The sequence below is a fragment of the Catharus ustulatus genome, chromosome 14 (genome assembly GCF_009819885.2).
Source record: "Catharus ustulatus isolate bCatUst1 chromosome 14, bCatUst1.pri.v2, whole genome shotgun sequence".
NCBI lineage: Eukaryota > Metazoa > Chordata > Aves > Passeriformes > Turdidae > Catharus > Catharus ustulatus.
In genome coordinates, this window is record NC_046234.1 from 242,963 (window position 1) to 268,947 (window position 25,985).

The 25,985-nt window shown below is 57.4% G+C and overlaps 2 protein-coding genes across 4 annotated transcripts; both read right to left on the reverse strand.

The window, feature by feature from the left end:
* Positions 1-58: 58 nt before the first annotated feature.
* Positions 59-9,412, reverse strand: LOC117003041 (interferon gamma receptor 1-like). Of its 3 annotated transcripts, XM_033072661.1 has the most exons (9): positions 9,165-9,412; positions 7,619-7,783; positions 7,130-7,250; positions 6,236-6,405; positions 5,086-5,264; positions 4,518-4,671; positions 4,138-4,265; positions 3,658-3,870; positions 59-448 (listed from the first exon to the last, which is right to left on the reverse strand). In XM_033072661.1, exons 2-9 carry the CDS (start codon positions 7,671-7,673, stop codon positions 149-151), a joined length of 1,320 nt encoding a protein of 439 aa, XP_032928552.1. In that variant the 5' UTR covers positions 7,674-7,783; positions 9,165-9,412; the 3' UTR covers positions 59-148. The 3 variants fall into 3 exon arrangements, with proteins under 3 accessions (XP_032928552.1, XP_032928550.1, XP_032928551.1); XM_033072659.1 differs by lacking the exon at positions 59-448 and having other exon boundaries at positions 2,714-3,870; XM_033072660.1 differs by lacking the exons at positions 59-448; positions 6,236-6,405; positions 7,619-7,783; positions 9,165-9,412 and having other exon boundaries at positions 2,714-3,870; positions 7,130-7,244.
* Positions 9,413-10,062: 650 nt separating this feature from the next.
* On the reverse strand, positions 10,063-17,278 carry FAAH2 (fatty acid amide hydrolase 2). The gene is made up of 11 exons (XM_033072627.1): positions 17,081-17,278; positions 16,830-16,912; positions 16,432-16,565; positions 15,951-16,160; positions 15,438-15,557; positions 14,834-14,969; positions 13,941-14,058; positions 13,518-13,637; positions 12,529-12,640; positions 11,720-11,914; positions 10,063-11,030 (listed from the first exon to the last, which is right to left on the reverse strand). The coding sequence occupies exons 1-11, from the start codon at positions 17,276-17,278 to the stop codon at positions 10,855-10,857; spliced, it is 1,602 nt and encodes a 533-aa protein (XP_032928518.1). The 3' UTR covers positions 10,063-10,854.
* Between the last annotated feature and the right edge of the window lie 8,707 nt (positions 17,279-25,985).

Here is a 25,985-nt window from a genome sequence, read left to right on the forward strand (position 1 = left end):
GTGCTGTCAGCCAGGCGCCAAGGCTGCTGGCATGGAGGGTGCTGTAGGGTAGAGGGGACTTTCCTGCAGTGGAAACTCCTCTGAGATTTGGCAGAAGTGAAGCTTCCATTCCTGTAGGCTACAGGAGCAGAAATCCCCTGGAGTGCATCTAAAGGATGGGAAGCACAAGAACTGGCTGGGGCAAGCAGTGGGGAGTGGCAAGGACAACACAGGGGAAGTTGTCCTGTGGAATAAGGGGACCTGGTGACCAAGCTAGGTGGTATGTGACTGTCAGGGTGCCCACGGCACCTTCTGAGTGCAGACATTTGCCACGCATCCCCAGATGAGGGCACTCCCACACCAGCACATGAAGTAGGACGAGTTCTGCTCTGCAGTCTCCCGGGGTGACCTGAACATCCCAATTGCCCTGCTTGGGTCCCGATCCACTGAATTGGAGGACAGCTCCTGCCTGGAGAGAAAACACACAGGCCTGAGCCAGCAAATTCACTTCTCTGCAGCCTGTCAGCTCTCAGCCCTCTCCCTGCACATCCTCTAAACACAGCACACTCAGGATCAGCTTTTGGGGTTCTCAGTCCCCAACCACATCCTGGTGGGCTTCCCAACCAAGCCAAGCAGCTGAGAGGGAGGTGCAGCAGGAGTCAGTGGCCTGGATGTTGCAGCTCAGCTCCTTTGGGCTGAAGGATGGGGTCCAGCAGGACAGGACAGCTCTGATGCTGCTGCTCTGTGCTGCTTCAGGGACCTACCTGGAGCTACAGATCGACCACAAATGCAGCTGCAGAGGGAGGCTGAGGGACAGGGCCTCAGTGAGGTCCCAGGTTTTTGTGATGTACACAGATGTGTTGGGCAGTGCTTGAGGTGGCTCTGAGGGTTTGGGGGCTCTGGGCTGTCCCAGGGAGGTGCCAGGGCAGCTGCAGTGACAGGCAGGAGAGAGAGCAGATAGAGCAAGGTGAGCACAGGGGCAGAGTAGACCCTGCTGTTTGCAGCTCTGCCTCCCATGGCTCTCAAAGGCAAATGGGGATGGTCCTGGGTACTGGCAGCCTGCAAAATATAAGAGCTTGATTTCCCCCCATCATTTCAGGGGCCACCACATCTCTCATGGTTGTCAGGCACAATGGTTCCCACCCAGTGACTGTGAAAGCCCCATTAGCCCCCAAAGAGCAATTTTCCACAGTGCACCACTTTCATAGGCTGGCAGCTCCGCTCTCTGAAAATTAGTAATAAGAAATACGCTCCTAAACCCACTGCTTCTAATACCCACTGTTTCTAATAAAGAGCTGTTTGCAGCAGCATCCCTCCTATTTCTTTGATCTGGCACCAGAGGAATCTGAAAATACCAAAGAGAGAAGGCAGGAACAGTCTGTGATAGATGGTGGTGAGTCAGAGCTTTCACCAGCCCCCGCACCAGCACCTGCAGGCACAGAGCTGTGCCATGGTCTGAGCCAGCACCAGAGACAGCATCTGACCTCCTAGATGGTGGTGCAGTGAAGTGGGCTGGGTGCCTAAGGGCCAGTTGCTGGCTCAGCCCTTCCCAGGCTGTGGAGGGAGTAGGAAATGCTGAGGGAGAGTCCTGCTGCTGTATGCACGTGGCTGAAGCTGCAGTGGTGATGGAGGGACTGGTCTGGTGTTCTGTGCAGACCTGCCTGGGGCTGGGGGCTTGCCCCTGACCCAGCTCCATCCTTCAGCACAGCCCAGTCCTGTTCAGCACATAACAACCTGCCAGAGACCAAAGCGGGATCTAATTCAGACACTCCACCCCGTGCTGCACATAGTGGTGACAGCTCTCTCTTGGGCCATGCTGGGACCTCACCCCGCAGTGAATGTTGCACTTTCTCTCTGTGGCTCTGTGGAAACCTGCACACTGCTCACACCTCCGAGGCAAAGCAGAAACCCCTCTCGCATCCACTCGGAAACTTCAGCTGCTGAGCAGCACCTTGAAATGTCATGGGCCTGCTGTCTTTTTCCACTCCCCATGAACAACTCTTTCATGTGAGTGGGAAGATTCCAGCTGTTCAACCACCCCTGGGTTAGGGCAAGCCCCTGCTGCCAATGAGTGACTGCCTGAGTCATGGCGACCCAGCACCCTAGTCCTGCCACAGACTCAGGAAAGAGCTGGTCCTCAGCCTGCAGTATGAGGCAAGATGGAACATGGCTGGGGTGTCAGGGGTGACTCACAGGGTTGGAACATGGCCCTGCACAACCCCAAAGACTCCCCAAGACTGGCAGTACTGTACCTCCATCCCCTCCACCACCTGCCTGGATACTTGACACCAGTTCTTCACCTGCACCCAGATCCAGAGTAATTCTCGTGAGTCCAAGAGCCTGGATTTATCACTGCATTTTGGCTCCACTAATCCCAGTCTGCGACGCAGCACAAGGAGGTTTCCCCTCACCTCTGTGGCTTCAGGCACAGCCTCAAAACACATCCTAAGGGACAACTGCAGGGCAGGGTTTCTCAGCCATAAATCATCCTAGTGCTGGCAACAGGAATAATAAATGTATCCCATGGTGCTAAAAAACAGTCTTTTTGCACAGGAGGGCAAGACAGAGATTATGGGCACAATTTTATGCTGGGAAAACCCCAAGTTTACCCAGTGCCTTTCCTGACTGCTGCACAGGGAAGGGCTGTGCTGGGTCTGTAGCACAGAAACAATGAATAGAGAAGCCAGTTTTCTATAATAAATTAGTGATATTTAAAAACAATTTCAGCACACAATCAACATTTCCACAGAAGTAAAAACCCTAACATTTTTTCATTAAAGAGCTTTATAAATATAGAGGTATATAGTATAGATACTGTACCACACATGCCCACACACAGACAGATAAATAGGTAAGACTTTTGAGAGTTCAGCTTTGGTCCATGCTCCTTAAGCTGTGTCTCAAGAGCACCAAACCCCCAGAGGAAAACTCTGGGTCCTGCCCATCCTTGGCCATGCCTGGAATTCGCCTCTGCCCGCCCGTGGGAGCCTGCCTTGGTCCCATTCCCAGCCTGGCAGCAGCAGGCTGAGACAGGGAGCTGCCGTGGCCAGGGAGCTCCCGGAGGTGTCCTGGGCTGTGCTGGGAGCTGGGGGCCGCCAGGGTGCCCCACTCACCATGGCTCGCTGCCACAGGGGCCCGTGGCTCATAGCCAGAGAAGGTAGCTGGCCACAGGGTGCTGCAGGGCAAAGGGGGCAGCGGGCAGGGAACGCACGGCTCTGCCTGCCCCGAGCAGCCTCGCTGCACGCTGCTGTCCCCTGGCTCTGGCTCAGTCCCCCTGCCAAGCAGGGCTTGGGCAGCACAGGGGAGCTGCCCTCCCTCCTCCTCTGCACTGGGAAGCTTCACGGAGCTGAGCTGAATCCAGTGCCCAGCTGTGCCCAGGCTCTCCTGCAGGTACTCCTGGCTGCAGCTTCTGCTTGGCATGGGCGGAGGAAGGTGGCTGCCTGCTCCCAGGACTGGGCACTGGCATTTAGAATAAAGCTGGAGGTGCAGGGGGAGCCATAGCTCAGGTATCTGGCTGTCCCTATCGCCGATATAGCTGTTTCCAGTCAGTTCCACTAGCACCAGCTGCTCTGGCAAATCATCCCCATCACCTGCCTCCCCATCCTTCTCCAGCTGTGAGGGGACCTGGGAACCCAAGGTGTGCCCCAGCAGGCTGTGGGTGCAGGATGGGTCCCTTACCTCAGGGCAGTCTGGGCCAAACCCGTTGGCACAGTAGCCACTCACATCCTGAGCAAGGCCTCGGAGGAGCTGTGGGACCGTGGCTGATGCCTGTCCAGCCGTGGGTGGCCTGTGGGAAGGGAGCACAGTCTGCAGGAGCAAGGCCAGTGGGTCCTCCTCAAGCTGGAGGGGAAGCACCTGCCTGGCCATGTTCAGCTCACTGTTCTCGAGAGCCTGCAAGGACACAAGCAGTGACACGGTCAGCCTCAGCCAGCCAAAGCCCTGCCAGCCTGGGGTGACAAACTGTGCTGAACACCAAGGGCTGCCCTCCACCAGTACCTTCTTCTTGGGTTCAGACAGCAGGGGAGGCACCTGGCTACCAAAATGGACTTGGTGGTGTGAGAGTCAGAGGAAACGATGTGCTGAGCCCCTGCAAACGCAGGGAACCCTGGCTCAGCTATGGCTACACAAAGTGGAAGCTGGAGGGGGATCATCACTCACCAGTGCTTCTGGGAGGCGTGTCTCAGGAGGATTGGGAAAGACTTGCAGCTGCATGAAGCACAGCCCAGCCACACTTAATAGCAGCAGCAGGAAGAAGGCACTCAGCATGGCAATGACCCATGGAAAGCCTGCCAGGAGATCACAGCAGGGTGAGGGGTCAGTCAAGCACATCCCTCCCACCCCCCTTCCATCAGTGTCAGGCTGGGATGTTTTTCAGGAGGCAAGCCCAAGGCAGATGACAAGAAAACATCTCGTGAGAGGTCCCCACTGGGCAGCACTGGGCCACAACCCTGAGCACAGTGGCTGGGGGTGAGGGACCCACACCTCCCCATTGTGAGCAGGACCTGAGATGCCAGCTGAGCTGGTGAGAGTGCTCCCACCTGCAGGGCTGGCTGGAGTCACCAGGCACTGCTCAGCCTCCCGGCTCCGCTCCCTGGCAATGCCTGTGGCCACCGTGCGCACACAGTACTGGGTGTTGGGCTTCAGGTGCCCCAGGGTGCAAGGCTCTCCCTCGCTGCTCCGTTTGCAGGACACCTGAAAGCACATGGGACAGGTGGAGGTGGGCTTTGTGCATGGCTCCACTGCTCTGTGCAGCCTCAATACCCCACTTGCCCCATGGTCGCTCCTGCCTTCCAACACTTGGTTCTTTGCCCCAGGAGATGTTCAGGTCCCAGAGCATCTCCTGAAACACCTGTGGCATCACCTTTCATCTGAACAGAACCAGTCCAGGTCTTCTAACCATGGGGAGGGAAGGGGTCTCCTACCTCACTGAGGTGGAAGCCCCAGACTGAGGGGTGCAGAGCACCTCACATCTGCATGCACGGCCAGATGTGGGCAGGGCTGCAGCACAGGCACCCCCACCCCTCTGCAACCTGAGACAGTGACTTGGCTGCAGCAGGAAAGCTGTGCAAGCCCTGCACCTCTGGGCCCTGCCCAGGTACCACACACCTGCTGGACAAGCAGCTCCCCCTCGTACAGGTGCAGCCAGTACAACAGCTTCCGCAGCACTCGGTGTACTGGCTTGTAGGAGCCAGTTCTTCTCTGGTAGGGCGTGAGTGGTGTGATGATGTTTACGCTGAGGATTTGATCCTGGAGCAGCCAGGACAACTTAGGGGGGCCAACAATTGCTGTAGGGAAGGAATAAAAATAGAAAATTAAGGCCTTTGAAGGAAGGCAGACATTTTGTTTCTCTAGAAATTATATTTTTCTGTCTGACATTCTCCTCCCAGGGCACAGAAACTCCTTGGGTCTTGCCTGATGGCACTTTGTGCTCTGAAATCAGCTCTAGGAATGGCAGACACCACGTCTTCATGACAACTAGCACTGCTCCTGCCTCCTCCTCACACTGACAGATCTGTGGCACCACTGAGTCCCACTGCTGAGACCTTTACCCCTGAGCCATCCACCAGGGCCTGGAATCCCAGTGCCAAAGCCAGCAATCACTTTCTAACTGAATGCACCCATTTCCATGCCAGTTGGAAGCAGAGAGAATGAACAAGGGAACACAAACTGCCAATATAGAACCATTTAACTGCTCACACATTCAGTTTGTTGCAACAACCCCTGTGATGGAGGTCAGAGGAGGCTCCTGAGAATTTTCTAGATTCAAGAGACCACCAGGTTTCTTGGACGGAACAGCCAGTCTGTGACTGAGAAGAGACACATTCCCACACATTCAAACGCAATAATGGATCACCAGAGAGTCTGCCCTGCCTGCACCAGCTTCATCTTGCTGGGGCAAAAACTCCCAGACCATGACAGGAGAGGAAAGTGATCCTTTCAAAAGCCAAGCCCGGAGGCACATCCTTTTTCCTGCCCCATCTCACTGCATTCCCCAGCGACCCAAACTCTCAGGGTGCCTTGCTGGCCTGGGGCCTCCTATCCATCACCTTGCTGTGTCTCCTCTGTCCTTTTGCTCTTCACCCAGCCCCTCCTCCAGCAGCTCTGCCCCATCCCTTTCCTCTGGGTAGGGCTCTTGACTCTTTTCCCTCCAGTATCCTAATAAGCTTTCTCACCGTACGCCATCAGATCTCTCCAAGGACCCCTCTCCCCTCGGCCCCCAGGAAGAGCCCAGCTGAAGGAGCTCCCCAGTCCTTACTGTCTCTGTACAGCTGCAGCTCACTGGAACCGGCCCACTCGGACTGCTCTCCTCCAGCCACCACTCTCACCCGTGCCCAGTAGATATCATAAATGCTGTCAAAATACAGCTCACACACCCAGGAGCTGCTGTTCCCCGGACAGGCACCTGCCTTGATCCAGCTTGAGGTTCTGCCCAGGGAGAAAACATAGGTATTGCTTCATTTCACATCTTCCAAAGGGAGGGCTGCCCAGCCACCACCATCCTGCCCAGGTGGAGAGCGTAGGAGAGCCCAGGTATCAGCCAACAGCGTCCTGGGATGTGTGAGGAGAGAGTCACCAGCCCCCTCCTGGGGACAGATGGCACCTGGTGCTGCACCCTGGCCTCTGCTCTCCACAATGAGAAAACACAGAGCCATGGCGGGGAGAACCCAGCAAGGAGCTGAGGCTCTGTGGTCTGAGGGAAATGGAGTGAGTGGTGACAGCTTGAGCCTCAGAGAAAGGTGACTTTGGGTGGGGTGGTCACATCCACACAAGAAGAAGACAGAGCCTTCCTCTCAGTGGTGCCCAGTGAAAGGACAACAGGCAGCAGGCACAGATTGAAATACAGGAAATCCCATTTTAGCATGTGGGAAAAAACCCAAATGTAAAACCCCAGTCCAAAAGCAACCCCTTAGTTTGTTATTGGGAAAGTCATCAGGAAAGGGACCAAGCTGTCCAGGAAGGTTGTCCTGCAGTTGTTCAAAGCCCACCAGGACACAGTCCTGAGCTGACCTGGCATGTGCTGCCAACTCCACTGCTGTGTTCTCTGTGGCATTTACTGCCAGACAACAGTCATCTGGCTGCCAGGGGTCCCCAACAGCCTCTGCCAGGGTGTAAGAGGACCAGACCCCTTCACTCCCTCCTCCCCACCCACCTGTTCCTCCACTCCACCTCATAGGTGGCATAGCTGGGGGAGCTGGGGTCTGGCTTCCAGTGCACCCGGACGTGGAAGTTCTGTGCCTCCAGCCTCACGTCCCGTGGCCTCAGCAGCATCCCTGGGGAGGGAGCAGAGAGGTATGAGGCAGCATCCTGCAGGGTACCCTTGTGGGGTGCACAGGTTCCCCAGCTTCAGCCCGGCATGGGCAAACTGACTTCAAAGCAAGTGCTCAGCCCCTGCTTCCTCCCAGTCCGTGGCACACTGAGAACACTCTCCACGCTTCTGCCAAAGCAGAGACAGCTGACAAAACCCTGACACAGCTGCTGCTAACCCTGGGGTTTTCTTTCTCATCACACCTTGACGGCCACTTGGGTCCCTCCTCTTCAGAGGTACCTTCAGTAGGTCTGAGAGGTGTCCCTGTGCTTCCTCCTGCCTTGCAGCCACCCCCCACCCCCGACTGTGGTGACAGCTTCAGCACTGGCTTACCCTGGAGCAGGGAGCAGCTGGCCAGGGACAGCAGCAGGAGCAGGGCAGGGCTCATCCTACCACAGCCCAGCCATCTCCCACACTACGCTGCCACGCCAGGGGCCACGGGAAGGGATGGATGCTGGAGCTGTTCGGCTGCCTGCAGACAGGATGGGCTGCTGGGACCTGGATTAAAAACAGGGTATTATTCCCAGAACCTTCAGCCAGTGACACTGCCCCACGGAGCCCACATGCCCATCGTGTCACAGAGGTGTCCACTGTGGAGGGGCATGTACCCTCAGGGCTGTGGTGGTAAGTGGACCCACAAACACAGTGGGGAGCTGCCCCACTGCTATGGCACTGTGCACCCACCTCTGGCACCGTGTGGTGAGAAGCCATGCTGCCTTCGTCACCAGGATGTGGGTCTGAGAAAGCTCCTCACCTGATGCTCACACCACTGGGGAGGTGACTCAGCCCAGCTCTGGGCATGACTCACACTGGCACAACCTGTGACACCACTGCCAGGACACCAGCAGCCATCCCACAGCCTCCCAGTACGTGCGTGACAGCACCCACAAGGCAAAATGGGCCACAATGAGGGACCGACCCTCTGGGCTGTAAGCAGAGACCTCAGGCTAGGAACCACAGCAGAGGCTGGTCCCGCGGGGCACCTGCATCTGACACCTGGCCAGTCCCTTCTGACCTTGGCCTTGCCCCACTGTTCAGCCATCAGGAATCTTTCCCTGCTCTTGCTGCTCATGGAGGCAGTGCCACCAACCTGCTGGCTGTGGGGACACATTCCCCCGTGAGGGTGGGGTGCCCAGTGCCACCTCCAGAGGCAGAGGGGTGAGAGCACCCCTGGCCAGACAGGATACCCAGGGGCTGGCTCACCACTGCCACTGCTTCTCACTCTTCCCATTTCACACTGACTCTGCACCTGCTACGAGCGCTACCGCCTCGGGTACAAAACATTTTCCCCATGTTTTCTCCATTCCTTGTCGCATTAAGAGCTGAAAACAAGGAAGAACAGTCAACAAGTAGGGACATGCAGCTGCAAACTGTGCGCGATGGCTGAGGTGAGACCTCTAAAACACCAGAGCCGAAGCACAGGCAGGTCTAGGGATCCCCCCACCCTTAGACCACCAAGAACCCTCCTGGCTTTGCAACAGAGCCCAGTGAAGGAGGCAGCACTTCTGCCTGGAGGGAGACAGAGCCAGGATTGTTCCCGGGGCTTGTGGAGGCACAGGGCTGGAGAGTTGATGGGGACCCTGGGAGCAGCTGCCTGTCCAGGCAGGGACATGGCCACTGCCACTGCAGAAGGGCAGCACAAGGGGGGCAATGCTTCCCTGAAGCAGCGAGGGTGACTGCAGGCCAGTTCCTGCCAGCTCCCTCTGAACCCCAGCAAATCCGTTCCGCTTCTGCCACAGCCAGAGCAAAAATCCTAGCAACTCTCCCCGTGTTCTGGCAGTAACCGAGATTGTGGGGATTAACCCCCTCTGCTCTGCACAGCCTCTCCTTTGTCTGCATCCCCATCACACCACCCTGAAGCACGAGCACTTCCCCCTACCTTGATCCAGCATTTCCTCTCTGCTCCTCTGCTGTATCAGGAACCCACCTCATCCACCAGTTAAACACAACACCGTCAGCTCAGCAGCCTCACGTCAGGCTCTGAGTGCTCACAGGAAGCGTTGCCACCGTCTGCTCAGCTGCCAGGCTTCCTCCAGATGGGGGGCAGTCCGTGTTGTCCGTGCCACACGCTGGGAGATGTTATTTAACTTGGGTTGTTTGTACCTCCTTTGCTGAGCCAGGGTTCTTTTTTTTTTCTCCTTCCTTGCTTCCTCGTTAGCAATGTCCCAGCTGGGCACAGCGCTCCGCAGTGCCCTCTGCACACCAGAGCTGAGGCACAGCCTGTCCCAGCATGCAATCCCAATGTCCTGCACGCACCATCAGTGGCGTGGGGACAGAGTGGAGCATAGGGCCCCAGCCAGGGATGACACATGGCAGGGCAGACACAGGCCAGGATATCCCAGCAGTAGGTTTTATCCTTACCAAGACTGGAAAGGCTGGTGCCCCTCATTTTGCCCTGGAGACCACAAGGGCATGTGGCTCTGCCTCACCTCAAGAGCTCCAGGCCTCTGGCCGCCCACTGCGACAAGAGCCAGCTGGACTTGTGCTTCCCAAGAATTGTGCAGCCATTACAAAACTAACAGAGCCACTGATGGCAGCACATGGGGCTCACAAGCACCCTTCACCTCTGCCCAGAGCCCAGCAGTCACTGTCAGGCTGGGCATTTCAAAACAAGAGCCCCCAGCCCAGGGGCCAATGCCAGCATCTCCTTTGCTGTCCCTGCACTCTAATGGCCAGCAGTGCTGGGCAGCCCTGGCACCTCCCTGATAGAGATGGGGCTGGGGCCTGGCAGGAGCTGGAAGGGAGACAGCCATGAGGAAAAGGAGACACAGCCACAGTTCACTGGACAGACTCTTTAATAACTCCCTCAATGAGAACACCTTGTGCTTGCTGCCTGCTCAGATGAATCCCTCACACTGCTGCCCACATCCACTCTTGAGGCAGCGGGCAGGCAGCTCAGCAGGACAGGCAGCGGGGTACATCAGTCAGGCAGGATGATCCCCCAGAGAAGGGGAAGACACAAGGAGGAGATGCATTAACCAGTGCTGAAATGCTCTCAGCTGTGCCTGACAGCTGCACACACTGCGAGGCAGGCCTACGGCTCCTCCAGCCCCCTCACCCCCTCTCCCTTTTTGGTCACAGGGTGGGGGGGAAGCCTGCAGGAGCTTGGGAGGACTGTGGGGGCTGGCAAGCCTGGGTGCAGCAGGCAAAGTCCAGCCATGTGGGTAGGGTCAGGCAGCCCTGAGGGGTGCTGCACAGCTGCCCCCAGCAGTCTGGAAGCACGTCCCCTGCTCAGCTCTCACTCAACATTTTGAAAGAAAAAGGGTTACAGAGCTGGCCATCTCCATGGTCTGCAAAAGGTGGGTGGGAGCCCACTGCAGGCAGGATGCAGACAGGACATCCTCAGACTGTGGTACTGGGGCTCCTGAGGGATATGGGAAAGGCAGGTCTCTTCCTGACAGAGGGTGCCACAGGGATGAGGACTCCAGTGGCAATGGCCCAGCTGTTCTGGGCTGGAGGCACCACCAGCCACTCCCAGCAGGGCGCAGGGGTGCGCGGAGGGAGCAGGCAGTGCCACGATGGGATCACGCATCAGCACTCGGCACTGCCTCTGTCCCTGTTTTCCAAGGTTAAACTTTCCCTGGTAAAACCCATCCTCCAAAGGCTTTCTCCAGGTACTGAGCCACTGCCAGCGTCAAGTGGTCATTGTAGGCAGCTGCCACCAGCTGGATGCCCAGCGGCAGCCCCTCGCTGCCCAGCCCCAGTGGGCACTGTGTCACCGGCAGGCCCAGGACGTTGAAGATTGCTGAAAGAGAGAAGGTTAGATGGATCAGAGTGAGCAGAGTAACAGGGATACATCACTGCCTGGCTCTCCCACCCTGGGCACACAGCTCTGCCATACACAACACAAGGGTCCTGGGAGCTGGTGACTCATACAGCAGTGCAGACATGGTGACAAGGGACATCACTGGCCAGAGATTCCCAGTGCCCACATCATGTGTATAAACAGCACCCATGAGGGATGGCACACACTGTGGCATGCCAAATTTGGGACACTCCTGCCCCAGGCAGCAGCCCTCCATCACTCCAAAGTCAGGCAGCACTGACACAGACACCGAGGTGTTCAGAGCACATGGGAACCACACAGGGAGCCCCAGGCTGTACCCCAAGAGATGGCAGGTCTCAGGCTCTTGCTAAACTGCAGCAGCAGCTGTAACCCCTCTGGGGCATGGAGGCCCCAATATCATACACAGAGTCACACCTGCCCTGCTGTGGACAGCACCTTCAGCAAAAGGTAAAAGGTGCCACACAGCATGGAGCACAACTCTCGCCCCCCTCTCTGGAGCAGCCAGTCATCTGTCCTTGCTGCACAGCCATCCATCAGCAATGCAAGCACTCTGGGTACAACACTCTGGCTGCCAGCCCACACTGCTGCCACAGGGAGACCACCTTGGCAGCCCTACCTGCAACCACACAGGAGTCAGGGCTGCTCACCTGTGTAGGCAAAATTGAAGGGCATGCAGATGGGGGAGTGGTGCTTGGGGGCTATGGTGGGATGAGAGGGGTAGAGAAGAACCCCATCAGGCCCCAGCAGTGCCTCCATCTCCTCCTGCAGGCTCTTCCCCATGCTCACCAGCTTGGCCTTCCCACTAAGGTTGAGGTTCACGAGCTTCTCTGTCAGTCCCAGGGCTGCAGCAAAAAGCAGAAATGGGTACAACAGTGAGTGAGAGGACTGTGGACTATGTGAGGCAGAAACACATTACCCAGCCACATGCAACATCCCCTGCTTCTGGGTACCCCTTCCTGCCAGATGCTACAGCAGATTGTCCCTAGCACAGCTTTGTGAGCAGCTTCCCCCCAGCTCTGCCAAGGGGATGCATTCAGCCTGCCCCTTCCTTCCAGCTTTTCCAGCCAGTGGCATTGAGCAGAGCTGGCACTCATTACACAGCAGCACTGTGCTAATTAAGCTTCTTTAGTACCTGCTGCTGTGAAACAAGATCAGTGCATACCCTGCCTCTAGCCCCTAGCAGTTCTGGCAGGACTCACAGCAGGAGCGAACCCTGCCCCCAGCTCCATCACCCTCACTTCTTCCCTCAAAATACCCACTCCCATTTATCAACAACCCACTCTCTTGAGCTTCCATGCAACTCAAAGACAAGGAATGTCATTACAAAGCTAGGCTGAAGCTGCTCAGGGCAAACCCCGACCTCCTTCACCATACACTGGAAGAGCAATACCTGCATTTAACAATCTGCCCACCCCACCACTGCCTCTGCACTTCCCAGGGCCCCTGGTAGCATTACCAATAGCTGGGAGTGTATGAGAAGACATCCCCACGAGCCACTTCATCAGCTCCCATAGCGGCCACACTGGCTTCCCATGGTCCCCCAGTAGGTCTGTGAATCTTTGTGCCTCCTGTAAGACAGCCACTCCCCTGTTAGCACAGCCAACAGGCAGCAGGGAGGCACAGGGACAGTGAAATTCCAATTGTCCCATTATGCCAACATGAGGCATTCCCGCCTTCACACAGGAGATGCCTATCAGGAGTGCTTCACAGCTCTGACACTGACCCAGGGCAGCAGCAGGACTATCTTTCCCTGCCAGAGACAGAAAGGAGAGCCCCCAAAGCAGCACTGAACAGACACAATGCAAGAGAAAATGTTCCAGAGGCATTCCCTCTTATGCTATGACCATGGGACCTGGCAGAAGGAGTCAAAGGAGCAAGACAAGCCCTCCTTAGCATAGTGGGGCTGGGCTGTTTCATCACTGCCTCTGTGCCAGGAGTGCACAAGTTCTGACATCCCAGAAGTTTATTTTATTACAAAATACTTTCCTGCATGCATGGAACATAGCACAGCAGCTGCAATTGCAAGGAAAAATAACACAAGCAGGCCTCCTGCTGGAAAGTTGCTAGTCCCCTGCCTGTCCTGGCATTCCAAAGAGTGTTAATCCCAGCCTACAAGTCAGAAGACACAGCATGGGGCAAAGAGCAAGGTAGGATGGCTGACTTACCAACCTGCATGGAAAAGGTCAACGTGCCAAAACAACCTCTCCCTCCCTATTACCACAATGCCCCTCTGCTGAGAGCCATGGCCTCAACCCACAGGACAGCAAGGGAGAAGGGGCTGTGCAACTTCAGGAAGAGATGAAAAGAGGACCAAGGGGGCAAATGGAGCAGGGAAAGCACCCAGGTAGGTTTGGGAAGCCTACAGCTCTCCACAGCTGACCCCAAACAGCTGGTTCTTCCCTGATGCCTCCCTAGTAGTACCTCTGTCAACTCACTCTGACACACCTGCCCCTCGCTGTCCTTGGATGACATCATGGCTGACCAGATCTGGAAAGAATACTTCATCTTGTGGATTGCCACACGCTGAACCTGGACCCCAAGGTCACTTTCGAGGTGCTCCACCACCTGAAGGGAAGAGCAAGGATGGGTTTGTTCCCACAAAGATGTGATGCGCTGCCATCAGCCTGTGGAAACTACAGAGAAGAGGGTAAGGGGACCTACTTGCAAGATCTTCCCCTTGTGTCTTTTTCAGCCCCAAAGAAGAAAAAGTTATTTCCACTTTTTAATCTTTGAAATCTTCATCCCACCAGCCCCTGCAGGAGCCACACACAAAGCAGCTCTTTCCCCTCCCCAGGCTCCTTTGACTGGTCTCCCCAGGTTCTATTTTCAGGCTCACCCCAGTGAGTACCATCCTCTGCTGCTTCCTACCTTCTTTTGGGCCTGCAAGATCTCCTTGGCTACAGGTGATACAAAAATGGACCCGCCGTCATGATCCATGCAGTGGAATTTGATTTTCTCCAATGACACTTTCTCATTCAGTTTCAGCCTGGGAAAGGAATGGTGCTTTGTCAAAAATCCATTCCCAGCGCCTCTGCAGCTGCTAGAGGTTTTCACACACTTGTTTTGTGTCCTCAGGAGATCCTGCTCTGTCCCCTAGAGTGGCAAGGTGAGACCCTGAAGACACACAGACACCTACTGCCCACAACGCTGCTCACCCGCCCCCTCAGTCCCTGCAACTTTCTATAGGGAAAGTTCTCCATCTCTCCAGAAGCAACTTGTAATTACACACCCTGGCTACAGCCAAGGCTGGGATTGCACAAGAGCCAGGGAAAAAGCAAAGTGGTAATGGAGAGAGCAACTGTGTGCAGGTTGTGGCAAAAAGGAGGGCTGCCCCATGTGCCACATCTCTGGTCTGCTCCTCATTGGCACAGTTGCACTGGGTTGCATGGACCAAGAACTGAAGGAACTGAACTGGCTATGGTGTGGGATGGAAACCTCCTCATTTAACAACAGGAAAAACGCCCTGTAATACCCAGGAGCAAGGCCAGCCCTGGGAGGGGAGGGGTGTGTGGGACAGAGCTGGGCAGCAGCTCCCTGATGGAGGGGGACCTATCAGTCTGCCCAGGGCTGCTGCTCCCAGGAGCACATGGGTGGTGGAAAGGGCAGTCCCGGCAGCCAAGGTCCTGCTGAAGCCAGCAGCAGAGGAAGAAAATCAGTAACAAGGAAACTGGGTGGGCTGCAGACCTGTCTCGTACAAAGAACTAATACATTGTGAGGACCAGAAAGCTCCCCAGCAACTGGGAGTAGTGGGAACAACTCACTTGCTGACCCCAGGGCCAGCCATGACTCTCAGCACAAGCTCCAGGTCCTCTGCGTAGCGGCACATGGGGCCCGTGCACAGGAAGCTGCTCCGCACCCCGACAGCGTTGGGGAACTGGCCGTCATTGGGCACCACCCCTGAGAGCACAGATGTCAGACACCACCTTCAGAATCGCCTCCAGACAGGCACAGCCTTGCTGGGGGTCTTTGGGTGCAGGGGGATATGGTTCCCCAGGGACGAGGGAGCCCCACAAGCGCTGATGGCAAGGTGCATGGGGTGGGGAAGGGACGAAAAGCCCCCAGTCAGGACACTGAAAGCCAGAGAAACATCCCAGAAGATGCCACCCTTGTGAAAACATCCCATGCTGAGGCTGCAATACTTGGCTAAGACACCTGCCTCCCATGTGCCTGGTGTTCTGCCATCAAAAGCTTCCCAACCGCCAGCCCCAGCTGTGCTCCCTCAACAGGCTTGTCTCACCAAGGGGTTACCTGATTCCTTATAGCAATCCCACTAGTGACCAGCACATGGGGTTCATCCCACAGTCCCCATTCTACCTTGTGGCATTTCTGCTGGCAGGGAAGAGGTGACCCCAACACACACCTTACCTGTTGTGGGTTTATGTCCAAAGACTCCATTGAAGAAGGCAGGCATTCGGATGCTGCCACCGATGTCAGAGCCCACACCTATGACTGAGCAGGCAGCTGCCAGCACACTGCCCTCCCCACCTGCACAGGAGAAAACATGGCACAACCCCACATTTATGGTACAAATCATCCAGCAAAGCAGCAGCACCTCACAGTGAGGGTGGGGGCCTAAAAAGCGAGAGGGGTGGGGGCACCTTGGCTTTAGTGATAGCTGGGGGACAGCTGGGGAATGCAGGCCAAGGGGATTTTCCTGCTGAAGTACAACAGAATGAACTAAAGCAATGCCAGATGAAACAGCCAGAAGAGGCAAAACAGCTGGACAGCTCCCAACAGCCTACAGCAGTGCCCAGGAAAGAGGCCCGTAAGCTCTGCAAGAGCCCAGGGATAGATCTGTGTGCAGAGACTTGGAACACTTCCCTTGCTGCATTTTAACCTGCCACTCGTGCAGGACTGTGCTGGGGTGTTGGGGTTCACCTGAGCTGCCGCCCACAATCCTCTGCAGGTCGTAGGGGTTGTTGGTCCGCCCGTAGACCCTGTTGCTGGACTCGTACCACATGCAGAGCTCGCTACAGTTGGTGACGCCCAGTGGGATGGCACCTGCCTGCTTCAGCCGCGACACCACTGTGGCATCCGAGGTGGCGGTCACGTTGCGGCGGTTGACCAAGCCAGAGGTGTTGGGCATCCCTGTGGTGCCAAGGTCAATAGAAGGGAGGCATCAGGGCCAGTGCCCTAAGACAACTGGGGCTGCAGGAAGCGGGTTCTCAGTGAGGGCTGCTCCTCTGAGGCACCACAAGCTCTGCAGCACCTGTGTGCTACAAACAAACACAAATGCAGAAGCCCAGGCAGGACTTAGTGCACAACAGGGAAAGGGAGACTACTTCCCTCCAAGCACCTGACACACCCATCCACTCTGGGAAGCACATCAAGACCCGCAGAGGCACAAAGATAAACCCACCGTAGAGAGAAAAGGCCTCCTTAACGGTGATGGGAACCCCCAACAAGGGGAACTTCTCCTCCAGGCAGTCATCGCCAGGACCCTCCGAGAGCAGCTTATCGACCTGCCGGGCTTCCTGCAGGGCCTCCTCGAACCTGCAGCAAAGCACCCGGTGATGCTCTGGCGCTGCCTCTGAGAGGAGCGGGGTCCCAGCAGGGTGGGCGGACCCCAAGGGCGGCAGGAGCTTGTGAGGGGAACGGAGACTGCCCGGTCCCTTCTGGGGCTGGAGCGTATCCCGGCCGAGCCGCCGCCGGGCGCTCCGCACGAGGCTGCTGCGGGGACGGACCCCGTGCCCGGCCTGGGCCCGAACGGACGGAAGGGCCCTGTCCCCTCGAGCGTGCCCTCTGCCCCCAGCTCACCTGTCCTTCACCACGGCATTGATGAGGGGATTCACCTCCTTGATCCTCTCCACGTAGGCCTCCACCACCTCGATGCACGTCACCTGCGTACAGGGCACAGCGGGACCCGCCGTCAGCCGCAGGCTGCCCCGCTCCCCCTGCCCGGGTCGCGGGTGGTACCTGCCTCGCTCCCCCTGCCCGGGCCGCGGGTGGTACCTGCCGCGGCACGCCCGCTGCCCCGGTTTCCCCCCTGCCCAGGGTGCGGGTGGTACCTGCCCCGCGCGGAGCAGCTCCGCGAGGCGACGCGCGGGCAGCAGCAGGAGCGCGCACCGCGGCGGCGGGACGGCGCGCGAAGCGGCGCGCGCAGGGCCGGCGCGAGACGGCGGCAGCAGCGCGAGCAGCGCGAGGCAGGCGCGCGACAACAGCCGCAGCAGCAGCGCGAGACAGCGCTCCGCGCGCGACAGCGCCATGGCGGCACTCCGCGCGACACCCCGCCCCGCCCTCCAGCGGAAGTGACGTCAGGGAGACGCACTCCCAGCATCACCGCGGCGACCGTCCCGCTGCGGTCTGTGCCGGGTCTCGTCCCGGTGTCGCCTGCCCTGCGTCCCCGTCGGCCCAGACCTCCCCGGAGCGCAGCCGTGCCCGGGGGGCGGGGGAAAGGTCGGCCTCGCCCACCTCCTGTCTCGCTGCGTGACGCTCAGGCCCGCTGTGCCCGCCCCGGGCCGGCTCGCTACTCTGCTCCAGGACAAGGGCAGCGGGTCGGGGCCGAGCTGTGCTGGCGCGAGGTAACAGCGGCGCTCCCGACGTGCGGGATAGCGGAATGCACCCCGGGCAGCCCACGGTAGCCCAGTGAAGCTTTGTTTCCATGAAAAATGGAAAAAAATGGGATACAAAGTGCTCTAGAAATAAAGCAGTAAGGGGTAGAACCCCTAAGGCTGGAGTGATTTTGGCTGTTTTTCAGTTACTATAACCAGACAACCAAGCAAACACCACCCTGGTTACACAGTAAAAAGACAATTAATTCCAATCTGATTGCCAAGAGCATGAGTACTCGACATAGAGAGTGAAGCTCCCTCATTCAGACCCGTCCCAGCAAGGGACACCAGCTGCTTACAAGAAAACATACCCCAGGCGTTGCACTCTGGGTGTTTATGCTTGTCATTATCTTCAGCCATTTCATTACTACCAAAGGTTTAATGTTACCAAGGACACATGGAAAGCTGGAGTGGTTATGCTGGCTGTGTGGATGTGTGGTGTAACCACTAATTGCCTGGGAAGCCTTGGAACAGACTTGGCAGCCGAGCTGATGCTGGCAGGAAGAAGAGGCGTGCACTGATTGGCAATGCCACAGTCTGGGCTGCCTTCACAGCCTTCTCCAAAGCTCTTCTCGAGCTAGTCCCCAGTGCACAAAAAATACCTTTTTGAGAATTAAGAGAAAGAACCCAATAGCACAATTCCTTGTGAAAGGAATCCTTTACATCTTATCCTTAAAATAACGCTTCCTAAGAAACTTGGGGTTTGTGCAGCACAGTGCTAGGGTGGATCGGAGTGGGAAGGGATGTTTAAAGGTTCAGGTTTAAACACAGCAACTCAGATGCTTAATTCCTAGCTGATCCACCCCCCAAAAAAATCCACCCGAACTTGATGGCAGTTCCTCCAAGCCTGCCCTTAGCCAGATCCACCATGGAGGGATTGTGTGCTCTGCGTTTCCATCAGCTGTCTTGTGTGCTGGCCTGGGGTCCATCAGCAGATGTTTGGTGCCTGTGCTGCTCACTCGGGGCTTGCAAAGTTCTGACCTCACTTTGCTCTCGCTGAGCAGGGGCCTGGTGGGGCACAGGAGGTACCCAGCCCCAAACCTCATTCCCAGAGGGCAGGAGGGGATCCCATCCTGCCTGTGTGAGAACACAGCAGCTGGCCTTGGGCTCTCTTGATACAATACTGCCATGGGGTCACCACCCACAGACCCATGGGCAGGGCCGCTCAGAGCACACAGCTGCCCGACATACTGCCCTGGAAGACAAGCTCCCTTCAGAGCAGGGTGCTGGGACGGGGAGCACGGCTGTCATGGGGCTTCCTTCTGCGTGCTGAGCAGCCTGGGCCGGGACCGTGCCACCGGAGGTCGCTCTGCCACCGCCCGGCAGTGTCCCTGGCCCTGCCCCGCAGCTGTTCCCTCTGCGCGCAGCCAGGGTACACTGTGTTCACTCCAAGTCTTTGATTAAACAAAATGTTTATGCGTGCCTCTGCTCCAGCAAACATCTTGGCGGCTGCACGAAGCCTGTTTGCTGCTGCTGCTCCAGCTGCACTGCAATTGGGGCAGGATCTGTGCAATGCTTCAGGAGCCAGCTGGCCTTCCTGGGATGGTCCCCACTCCAGGAACAACCAGTCCCTGCACCCCTAGTTCCACTGGAGGGACCTTGTCTGCTGGGGAAGGCTGTGCCCTGCATTGCCCTGGTGCCAAGTGGAGCTGCTGCGCCTTTGGAAAGGCTGGGTGGGGACATGCTTTGCTTCTTTACCCACCCCAAGAACCTACCACCCATTTCCCACTTAAACACGGCTTTGAGGGACATCTGGAGATTTCAAGAGCAGCTAAGACATTTTCTGGACTCCACAGCACCTCGAGCAGAGCAGAACACCGGCACTGTGCTTTCTTGACATTGGGCTGCTGCATCCACTGATGATGACCATGTACAGCACCACGGCATTGGGTGGGCATAGCCAGCCCTGGCCAGGGCAACTGCAGGGCTTGGACTAGTTCCCGGGCCCTGATTGCAGCTCCATGTCCTTGCCTGTCCAGCCAGTGTTGTCCAGGATGTGCCTGCTTTCTTCCCTGCTTGAAGGGGTTGTGTCAGCTGTGCACATCTGGAGTTAACTGGGGACAGGCTGGCCCTGCTGTGTCATTTCTCAGGCATCATGCAGCCACTGGTCTATGCCTGCAGGGCAGCCCTCAGCCAGATGTGCTGTCACCACAATTATGCTATTGCTCCAGCTGATACCTCCAAGCCCCTTGGAGGGACTGGGGTACCTCCCTTCCCAAGCCATCTACCCTGTGGGGATGGAGCAGCATGCCCTGGGTGAGTGGGGAACCAGCATATTCAGGTCATTTACAACCCTGCCAGGTGAGACCAAGGGAAGCATTCTGCAGGACTCAGAGAAGGCCAAGACCAAAGCTCACAGCTCTGCCCTTGATCTCAGGGGGCCAGAACGGAGAAGGTGCTGGTGGCCACACAGATGACATCAATCCACACTGGACTCCCAGCCTGGAGTGTTTTCCAGGAGCACGGGCTTTCAGCAGAGCTGGTTGCCCAAGCGGCTTGCGTGCCCCTGCCAGGCTGTGTGCCACGACTCTTGCGAAATGGTGTTGATAAACACTCCAGGGCATGCCAAGTCCTGCAGGATGACAGCTGATGTGCCTGGGCTGTAGGGAGTGCCTGCACTGTGAGAGGAATTTTCCACTCCTCTGTGGCAAGCATGCCTGACCCTGCTGGGGGACTGTCCCCAGCAAGGCAGAGATTATCTGTGTCCCAGCTTGTCAGACCAAATAAACCCCCATGCAAGGGCTGTCCTTAGGCACATGGCAAAGCAAGGGGTGGTTGGGTTGCCTGGAGCATAGTGGCACCCTGTCCCACCTTCCCCAAGGAGACCCCACCACCCCCATTTCACCATGGGGCTATTCCTGTCTCCTGGAAATGAACTGCCCCTTAGCTGCCCCTTTCCAAGCATATGGGCCAGGTTGGGGTGAGCCATGTGCTTCTCCATTCCCTGTCCCAAGGACTTGCCTTCCTGTGATTCTGCTCCTCTTTACATATGCCCTGAGGGCGCTGGGTGACCCTTGACAGGGCCCTCCAGGCTGCTTGGGTTAGTTCTGTGCAATTGTATCTTCTAGCAAGTTGGAAATGCCTCAAAGACCAGTGTGTCTGTGGTATGAAGAGGGTAGCTCGGTCCTGTGCTGGCCAGTGTTTGGTAATTAGAATGTGAAAGCCCAATTTGATTTGACCAGTGTATCCCCGGAGCTGGCTGCAGTTCCTTTCATCCACCCTGCCATCCCACTGTGCTCTCAATAGAAGCATGAAAAGCTTATGCCAGAAGCATAATGGACAATGCATCTGTGCACAGTGCCACATGTGTCCCTGTCCCCCAGGGCAGCCTGGCACATGCTGTTCTATCAATGGCAAAGTAGCAAAACATCAGCCAACATCTGGAGAGAATGGGAGGTCACAGGTCTCCTGTGAGGATGATATGTTGGGAATGAGAGTTCTGGGAGGAAACAACCTTCCTTCCTTCCTTCCTTCCTTCCTTCCTTCCTTCCTTCCTTCCTTCCTTCCTTCCTTCCTTCCTTCCTTCCTTCCTTCCTTCCTTCCTTCCTTCCTTCCTTCCTTCCTTCCTTCCTTCCTTCCTTCCTTCCTTCCTTCCTTCCTTCCTTCCTTCCTTCCTTCCTTCCTCCCTTCCTCCCTTCCTCCCTTCCTCCCTCCCTCCCCCCCCCCCCCCCTCCCTCCCGCCCCAGGTCAGCAGGTGCTGGACTGTGGGAGCCGAGACAGTGGCAGAGTGACGTGACCAGTTGCTGAGGGTCCTGCTGGGAGCACATCCTGGGAAATCCTGGGCACATGCAGTGTCTGCTGCTGTGTAGGAGCCAGCACTGGATGAAGGCAGTGGCAAGAGGAAGAGGGACTTAGGGCAGCAGACACAGGAACATGGCTGTCGGCTTGTGGCATCGTGGCTTGTCCACGTGGGCAGAGGTGACGGTGGCAGCGCCGTTTTTGACGCCGGCACCTCTCCACTGGGGAGAGACAGAGCTTGGGCAAAAGGCAGCGGCAGCGAGCCCCGTCCTGCCTCCGGGTGTTTGGGACACGCTGTTCTCTCAAGCAATGATAAGGACAATCAATAATAAAAGCAGGCAGATGGAACGCGAGCCCGGCCTGCAGCCAGCGACCTCCGGGAGCTGGGTCACTGGAGCAGGCGCAGGCGTTTTGGCAGCGCCCAGAGCAGCGTCGGGAGCCCATGCGGGGTAAACACGGCAGGGTGAGCACGGAAGGGTGAGCACGGGAGGGTGAGCACGGCCGCGGCAGCGATCGGACAGCGCTCCCCGATGCACGGCTCGGCATCAGCTCCCTGGCACGCAGCCTGGCAGCACCGGGCATTGCGGCAGCTCAGTCACAAGCTGTGCACCTCGTACCGAGATGGGACAGCGACAGTGACAGTGACAGTGACAGTGACAGTGACAGTGCTGCAGGGAGCGCAGGGCTGCGTGTGCCGCTATCCCATCACTGCAGCCGTGCACAAGCGCTGGGCCGGCACAGCCTCAGCTGTGCTTACATAATCATCATCCTGCACAATCGACTGCACAAACATGACCCACTCACCGCCGATCTCAGCCCGATCCTGATAAAGCAGAAAAACAGCAGCCCCGGCGCAGTGCCTGGACACAGCTGGCCGGACTGCTCGGGGCTGTGACGTGGGAGGGTCGGCAATGTCCTTGCCAAGCAGCTGCGGGGCTGCGTAACAGCCTGGAAGGTTCGAGCTGGCCCAGCGCCGACGTGGGCGTCTGCCTTCTAGCAGGTTCTGTCTTTTTCTGAGCTGCTTGGAGCTGCAGCGAAGCTCAGGGTTTTGCAGTTTTCCAGGAGACAAAAAGGGCTGTGGGACCACATAAAGCAACACCTCCTGCGCCAGGTGGAGAGTACTTTTGCCCCCAGGGACAAAACAGTCTTTGTGGGGTGGAGGGATGCAGGGGATCCCAGCCGTAGACTGGCATGTCCCTGCCTGGTGCAAACACGGGCTGTTTCTTTCTTTGCTGCCCAAAGGGTACTTCCTTCTCCTGAACGTTGGCATGACAAGGGGTTCGGGATGTGCCATGTCAAGTCCTCTGTTTTGGGGACAAGGCAGCATCGCTCCCAGTACACTCAGCGGGGGATTCTGGACATGGCACAGGTACTCCACAGTGCTGGCAGGTGTTCTGTTCCTCACACTCTTCTCTCTCCGCCATGGGGTCTGGTCTCTATCCCAAGCCTGAACATGGCACTGGCTGATTTCAGCTCTGTTGACTCCCCTTGACAGCTCCTGCACTGCTACAGCCATGTGTGACCCTCTCTGGGGTCACCCTAAGCCCATGGCCCTTCTGTAGATGTTCCTTGCTATGCCCCTGCACCTCACCTTGCCCAGGGCTGCAGCTGGACCAGCGCAGACACCTCCCTGCTGGCACCATATGGAGGAGCTGCCTTGGTTGGGCTCTGGAGAGGTGAAGGCTGTTGCTGGCACAGTTGGGAAGATGTGGGCATCACACTCCTTTGTGGAAGGCCAAGTACTGCACAGCACAGCTGGGTGGGAGAAGAGGAGCTTGTTCCTGTGTGCAGTGGGGCAGGAGGTGCTCCAAGGCACGTGCATCCCCATCTGGATTGGGAAGCCCTTACTGGCATCTCCTGCTCTGCACATATCTTCCCTTCCTCTGGGCATGCGAAGCAGGACGACTTCTCCAGCCTTTTGAGTGTCTGTGGTAAAGACTGAGAAAAGTCCAAAAATAACCTAGAAATAGTGGAGAAGAAAAAAAATGGACTCTTTATTGCTTAGCCAACAGCAGAACCAGTCGTTGCCTGGCAAAAATGAGAGAGGAACTAAGAGTTAAAATAACATCCGCTTGCAGGGAGCCAGCCCAGGCAGCCACGTTCCCAGGTTTCCTGCGATGTGCTGCTGCCTGCGAGGGCTGAATGCGTGGGAACTGTGTTTGCGAGCCACATCCAACGTCTGGGCTCCTCCAAGCTCCCAGTGGGGGGACAGGGACTCCTCCCTACATCAGCAGGATGCTCTCCACCACTGCCTGAGGTGGACAGCTGCCTGTGGGTCCAGGAATCATTCCCCTGCAGGATGGGGTTTCTCCTGATACGCTGGGTATAGCTGGTGCCACTGACTGGGGTTTGGCCTGCTGGGCTTCCAGCAGCTGCTGCTATGGAGAGCAGGGATGTGGCTGGGGAAGCCTGGGGAAAACAGCCAGAGCAAGGGAAGCCAGCCTGTGTGTGTCCCCTCCCTGGGCCTGTCCCAGCTGTGGCATAGCTGGTGTGGCAATGATGGGACCAGCGTGCTCACGGTGCCAGCACCCTGGGTCTGACCTGGGGGCATCACTGCTACCTCATCAGATTTCACTGCAGGAATGGGCAGCTTTTCACAGCAAGTGGGGGAACCAACCCCTTCATCCCTTCATAGCAACCGGGCATGCACACTATGGATGCCTGTGGCTTTCACTTGGAAGGCACTGGAAGCAATCAGAAAACAGAGTTATATAAAAAATCGTTTACAGAGTCTAGTCAAATGGAGTCGGTGCAAGCCCAGCACATCTTGTCCCCCCTGTGGCATGCAAGGCCAGTTCTCTGGGCAGGAGCAGCTGGCTTAGGACAGCCAACAGCTTTGCTGTCCGCCCCCCCCCACCATGGATAGCAGCCAAACAAGTGCTGTCCATGTCAGGAGTCTCTCTTCTGCTTGACCTCCAGCACACCTACAGGCCTGGAGTAGCAGAGGTGGCTCTGATAAGCCAAGCTGCAGCAGCGATAGCTTATCTCTCACTCTGTGACATGGAGCAACGTGGTTGCAAAGTGGTAAATAAACCACTCCGGGCTCTGCTCCTCCTCATCACTGAGCAGCCGCATCCCTGTGTTGTGATATGCACTCCGGCCAGGTCCTGCCTTTGTGAAGCTGCTCCTGGGCCCACGGGGAGCGGCCTGGGTGGCTCTGTCCTCCTGCAGTCAGGACCAGCACCAGCACCAGCTCCTGCTGGGAGCTGAGCCCGGGCCATGGCCAGGAGATGGCAGCAGCCCCTTGCCCTGTGCCAGCCCAGGGCTGTGGGGCTAAACCCCCTCCAGGGAAGCATCCCCACTGCTCTGGTTCCTCCTCCGGCAGCGTGAGAGTCAGAGCTCGGCCCTGGGCTGGAGCAGCCGGGCTGGAGCGGCTCCAGGGATACGCTGGGGTGAGGATGAGGGGACAGGGCGGCTCCGAGCGGCACAGCAGGGCTGTGGTTTAAGCCCGGCACAGCACTGAGCTTAGAGGCAGCAGTGTGTGGAAGTCGGAAAGAACAAACTGTTCAGCCGCCAGCCCTTTCAGCTTCTGCTTTCGAAGTTATCTAACAGCCCAAACAAACACGAAAGTGCTGGCTCAGCCACAGCTGGCTGGCCCGGCCCGTTCCTGCAGGACACAGCCCATCCCATTCCTAATCCTGCAGCCCAGCCCTGCTGGCTCGCTTCTCCATGGGTGGGAAAGGGGCTCTGCTCTCTGTTCCTCACTGCAGCTGTGCAGTCCCTTCAGTGCAGCTCTGGGCAGCTCCAGTGATAGCTGCTGGTCACTTGTCCCTGCAGAGAGGACAGCCCCTGGGCTCAGTGATGGCTGCTGGTCACTTGTCCCTGCAGAGAGGACAGCCCCTGGGCTCAGTGATGGCTGCTGGTCACTTGTCCCTGCAGAGAGGACAGCCCCTGGGCTCAGAAGCTCCCTTCTACCCTGCCTGGTCCTGCTCAGGCCCAGCAAGCAGCATGGCATTGCTATGGAGATGGCATGGAGGCAGGATGGACACAGAGAGGGCACGGCTGATCTGTGTGGAGAGTAGAGCACTGACCCACCATCACAGCTCTGGAGATGGGCATAGGCTGCAGGACCCACACGGTTCAGCCGTGCATGGGAACAGGGACAAGCCTTCATGTCCTCAGTCAGGCTGGGGGGATCAAGCAGCTGCCAGGTTGAGGGATGCAGGAGGAGTTTGCAAATTGTGCAGAGGAGGGACTAGAGAGCCCAGAGCAGGGTTCTATGGGTGACAGAAAGGGGAAGCTGTGGGCTGTGACCAGCTCTGACAAACAATGCTGGGCTGTGGTGTCTTGTCACACACACCAAATTCACACGGGGCGGGGGGAGCAGGTGGGAGGGGGAACAGGGAAGGGGTGGAGAGCTCTGTTACGTAGAGTGTCCTTCAGCCTTCCTTCCTGTGGCCACGGGCTGAGGGTATATAAACAGCAGAGCTATAATTATCTGGGGGGGTGAGCAGCGCACCCAGCTGCTGGCTGCCATGGGCGCAGCTGGACACAGCAGGGCAGAGCTCCTGGGGCTGGCACCCAGCTCCACTGCTGCCCATCACAGCTCCCCCAGGAGATTTGTGTCACAGGGTAACTGCTCTCCATCATGCGAAGGAGATCCGGGATGCTCAGTGTTTCAATG